The 5,000-nt window shown below is 38.1% G+C and overlaps 1 protein-coding gene across 1 annotated transcript in view; it reads left to right on the top strand.

Moving 5' to 3' along the window:
- LOC107551289 (major facilitator superfamily domain-containing protein 1) overlaps positions 1-5,000 on the top strand; it is a 20,030-nt gene that overhangs the window by 1,570 nt on the left and 13,460 nt on the right. The window contains exons 3-6 of the mRNA XM_016232841.1: positions 921-1,033; positions 1,278-1,320; positions 2,178-2,245; positions 2,319-2,427. Of these exons, the coding sequence (XP_016088327.1) occupies positions 921-1,033; positions 1,278-1,320; positions 2,178-2,245; positions 2,319-2,427 (333 nt within the window). The remainder of the gene's footprint in view (positions 1-920; positions 1,034-1,277; positions 1,321-2,177; positions 2,246-2,318; positions 2,428-5,000) is intronic.

Below are 5,000 nucleotides of genomic sequence, written 5' to 3'. Positions count from 1 at the left end.
CCGTCCGTCCGTCCGTCCGTCCGTCCGTCTATCCATCTATCTATCTATCTATCTGTCTGTCTGTCTGTCTATCGATCTATATCTATCCCTCCGTCCGTCCATCCATCCATACATCTCAGTTATAGTCTAAAACAGTATACATTGCAAGTTTTTTTTTTTTTTTTTTAATAAATTAATAAATTAGATCAAATCCGAATAGAATAGGTAAGTGCTAGCATTAAGTGGTCAGGTGCTTGCAAATTTTGTTTTATCTTTATTATGGCTAAGGACTGATCGAGTTGAGATAGGCAGGTTCATATATATATACACAGTGTTCTTCACACAGGGCCATGTAGTTTTGGATTTTGTTTTCCCTTAATAATAAAAACCTTCATTTAAAAACTGCATGTTGTGTTATCTTTTACTAATATTTAAATTTGTTTGATGATCTGAAACATTAAAGTGTGACAAACATGCAAAAAAATAAGAAATCAGGAAGGGGCCAACAGTTTTTCACACCACTGTATATAGTTCTTGACATGCCTTCCATTGATGTATGGTTTGTTAGGATCGGACAATATTAGAAAATCTGAGGGTGCAAAAAAATCTAAATATTGAGAAAATCATCTTTAAAGTTGTTCAAGTGAAGTTCTTAGCAATGCATATTACTAATCAAACATTAAGTTTTGATATATTTACGGTAGGACATTTACTAAATATATTCATGGAACATGATCTTTACTTAATATCCTAATGATTTTTGGCATAAAAGAGAAATGTATAATTCTGACCCATACAATGTATTGTTGGCTATTGCTACAAATATCCCCCAGCGACTTAACACTGCTTTTGTGCTGCAGGCTCACAGATGGCGTGTTTAAATGTAATTGATTTCCTGCGGTCATGAGCTGATCTGGATATGTTTGATCTGTGTGTCTCAGGACATGAGTCTGAACACGGCCTCCTTCATGCTGCTGTACGCCTGGTACTCATGGCCTAATGTGGTGCTGTGCTTCCTGGGAGGCTTTCTGTTGGACCGGGTCTTCGGCATCAGGTGGGTCAAGTTCAACACACACTTAAATCACATTTCAGCAAAGACATGAAGAACAGGTTCGTATATACAGTAAGTGACTGCACTGCTGTTTTCCATACTGATCGATGCAGTGAATCGTGCAAGATGTTTGTTCATGTCTGGACTGTAACAGTATAATGCGCTGACTCTTTTACAGCACATGCTTGCTTTAGTAAAGTGTGTTCACTGAGCTGATGGTCATAGCACGGTCTTTTGTTCTTTCCAGGCTGGGGACGATCATCTTCGCATCGTTTGTGTTAGTAGGGCAGGTAGGTTATTGCACACAGCAGTGTCATAATCAGTGCTATGGAAGCTTGTTTCCACCACAGGATGATTATTTAAAAAAAGGTAATTGCAACTTTTTTGTTGTAATATTCACTTTTTTTCAGAATTGTGACAGTCGCAATTCCTTATTTTATAAATGAAATATAAACTAGCAATTACGAGAAAAAAAAGTCAGAATTGAGTGATATAAATTCAAATTCAGAAAAAAAAATTTATTATGTAAACTCACAATTGCAAGAAAAGTCAGAATTGTGATATAAAAAATTGCAGATTATTATTAATTTTATTTTAATTTATCGGCAGAAAAAAGGGAACAGCAAGATGTAAAAAGGGATAAAAGTCAGAATTGCGAGATAAAAGAAAATCACGATCACCTTCATTATTATTTTGGTGGAAACAACAAACAACAAAACAGAATTTCAAGATGTAAACTCAGAATTCCATTAAAAAAAGTGTCAGAATTGTGTGACGTAAACTTGCAATTATTGTATTTACAGTGTGCAATTGCAAGATTAATAATAATAATAAACAAGATACAGCTAATACAAGGGAAAAAAGTCAAAATAGTGTGATTATAGAGGGGGAAAAAATCAGAATTGCAAGTAAAGAAGTCAGAATTGAGGTAAAAAATTGCAGTTTTCTTGGAAACAAACAAGCAAACATAAATTGTGAGACAGAAACTCAGAATTCTAAAAAGAATGTATTATAATTTTTTCATGTTGGGGAAAAAAAATTGAATTGCAATATGTAAACTGATAATTCCTTGTGTTTTATTGTGTGTTGGAAACAAGCTTCCCTCCAGTGGCGATACTAATCATCATGATCGTGACTTGTTTTGCAGATCATATTTGCTGCTGGAGCTCTGGCCAATCACTTCTGGCTGATGAATCTGGGCCGTTTTGTGTTTGGGTGAGCAGCGTCTGCTGATTAAAATGCATTTCATGTTTCTCTGGCTGTGTGTGAACATGCGTGATCTGTTCAGTATCGGCGGAGAGTCGCTGGCTGTGGCTCAGAACACGTATGCGGTGAACTGGTTCAAAGGAAAAGAACTCAATCTGGTGTTCGGCCTGCAGCTCAGCATGGCCAGAGTGGTAAGAGATCAACAGTGGGTGTGTGTGTGTGTGTGTGAGAGTGTGTGTGTGAGTGAGTGCGTGCGTGTGTGAGAGTGAGTGAGTGTGTGTGTGTGTGTGTGCGCGCGTGTGTGTGAGTGTGTGTGTGTGTGTGTGCGCGCGTGTGTGTGAGTGTGTGTGTGTGTGTGTGCGCGCGTGTGTGTGAGTGTGTGTGTGTGTGTGTGCGCGCGTGTGTGTGAGTGTGTGTGTGTGTGTGTGCGCGCGTGTGTGTGAGTGTGTGTGTGTGTGTGTGCGCGCGTGTGTGTGAGTGTGTGTGTGTGTGTGTGCGCGCGTGTGTGTGAGTGTGTGTGTGTGTGTGTGCGCGCGTGTGTGTGAGTGTGTGTGTGTGTGTGTGCGCGCGTGTGTGTGAGTGTGTGTGTGTGTGTGTGCGCGCGTGTGTGTGCGCGTGCGTGTGTGTGCATGTGTCTGTGTGTGAGAGTGTGCGTGTGAGTGAGTGCGTGTGTGAGAGTGAGTGAGTGAGTGTGCGTGTGTCTGTGTGTGTGAGAGTGTGCGTGTGTGTGAGTGTGAGTCTGTGTGTGTGTGAGTGTGAGTCTGTGTGTGTGTGTGTGTGTGTGTGTGTGTGTGAGTCTGTGTGTGTGTGTGTACCTGTTTTTCTATTCTGGTGGGGACTTAAACCTGACTACACAGACTCATGGGGACTCGTGTCCTGGCGGGGACCTAAATTGTGGTCCCCACGGGTACAAACGCTTATAAATCACACAGAATGGAGTGTATTGAAAATCTGAAATAGCACAAAGTCTCCTGTGAGGGGTAGGTTTAGGGGTAGGGTTGGTGTAGGGCAATAGAATATACGGTCTGTACAGTATAAAAACCATTACGCCTATGGAGAGTCCCCACAAGGATAGCTGACCAGACATAGAGGACATGACAGTCACATGAGAGCTGGAAAGGCTGCGTTCATCACCTGTTCAGACCACTTTTGAAAAGTTGTGTAAACAGGCTCATGAAAAAAATCAGATTTAAGGAGATAATCTGAATTTCACATGTCGGTGTGTGATGTGAATTCAATCACATTCACTGTAGAATCACTGTCATCCAAACGAGTTAATGTGAAGATTCATTCTTGTGTCCAAAAATGACCATTGATGCACAATGCTGGGAGAAAAGAGAACATTTACTGTCCATAAAACTGCATTTTATGTCATAAAATATACTACAGTTCAAAGGTTTGGGGTTGGTTAGATGTTTTAGATGTGTTTGAAGGAAGTCTCTTCTGCTCATCAAGGCTGCATTTGTTTGATCAAAATAAAGCAGGGTTCGTAGTACAAGGTGCTTAAAGTGCTCGACTTTGACTTTTTGAAATTGAAGTCCTGGAAAACCTCTGAAAACAGCCTTATTTATGAAAAGGTACTTGAATGTTTAAAAGGCAGCATATAAAATTAGTGTTCATTTTTGTTTTCGATAAAAACTGTGTGTTATCTCGCTAGATTTATAACGTAAACCTAAGGAGAATATTTCTATATGCGATTTGTTGTACATCGCGACTTCTATATAAAAGTTTAAACCCTCGCTCTGAGTTTGCATGTGACCAAATATTAAAATGATATGGATTTAAACGTCTTTGAATCACGCTGTAAAGTGAATCATCTGCGGGCCATTGGCGCCCTCTGCAGGTATTTGTTATAATACTTAATGTACGTAAGTCAGTTATGTACATGTTATGTATAGGCACATTACTTTATGTATTTTAACAGTGTTGTTCAATTAAAGCCATATGACTACTTGGTTTTGATACTTTATTTGAACCAATTATTATTGCCTCATTGTTAGTTATATATATATATATATGTAGTCATACTAAAGCCTGTTTTTCACTTAGGTCTATTTTTATCACTAAAAAACATCAGATTACTCACTTGTCAAGATAATCAGTAGATTACTTGATTATCAAAATAATTGTTAGTTATGGCTCTAGATTAGTTAAAATATTTCAAAACACAACTACGTTGTTTTGTGGAGCTCAGCGTTTTTATTTTTGTGATTAAAGGACAAATATTTTGGCATTGAAAATTTCTTAAAATAATATTAAAATATTGTCTCGGTCTAGTGAACCAAGTATCTGTATTTTGCCTCGTCTCGTGAGCTAAGTGTATTGTCACACCCCTAGTGTCCACGAACGTGATATAGCTCATGACTTTACAAGTGTATGATGAAGCTTTTAATCATATATTCATAAAAAAAATCACTTTGAATAAGGAAAGCGATATCTTTGCCATAGTATCCTTTCAAATGTTAAAGTTGCCGCAGTTATTGCGTGCTTTGCATGCACTGTGTGTTATTTGTACCATTTTGTTTTATTAGTTTATTTATTAGAATTTGAAAGATAATAATGATATTGTGATCTCTGATTTTAGTCCTTGAAAACCAAAAAGTATTGCTTGAAAAGTTCTTGTAAGTTCTGGAATTGCATTTTGCAGTTTCTGTACGAACCCTGATAAAGTAAAAACAGTGAAATATTATTACAATGTAAAACAGCTGTTTTCTATGTGAATGTGTGTTAAAGTGTAATGTATTTCTGTGATGAGCAGCTGTAT

This window comes from Sinocyclocheilus grahami, unplaced genomic scaffold (genome assembly GCF_001515645.1).
Source record: "Sinocyclocheilus grahami isolate Dianchi unplaced genomic scaffold, SAMN03320097.WGS_v1.1 scaffold419.1, whole genome shotgun sequence".
NCBI lineage: Eukaryota > Metazoa > Chordata > Actinopteri > Cypriniformes > Cyprinidae > Sinocyclocheilus > Sinocyclocheilus grahami.
Note: the sequence above shows the minus strand (reverse complement) of the source record. Positions and strands in the feature narration are given on the sequence as shown.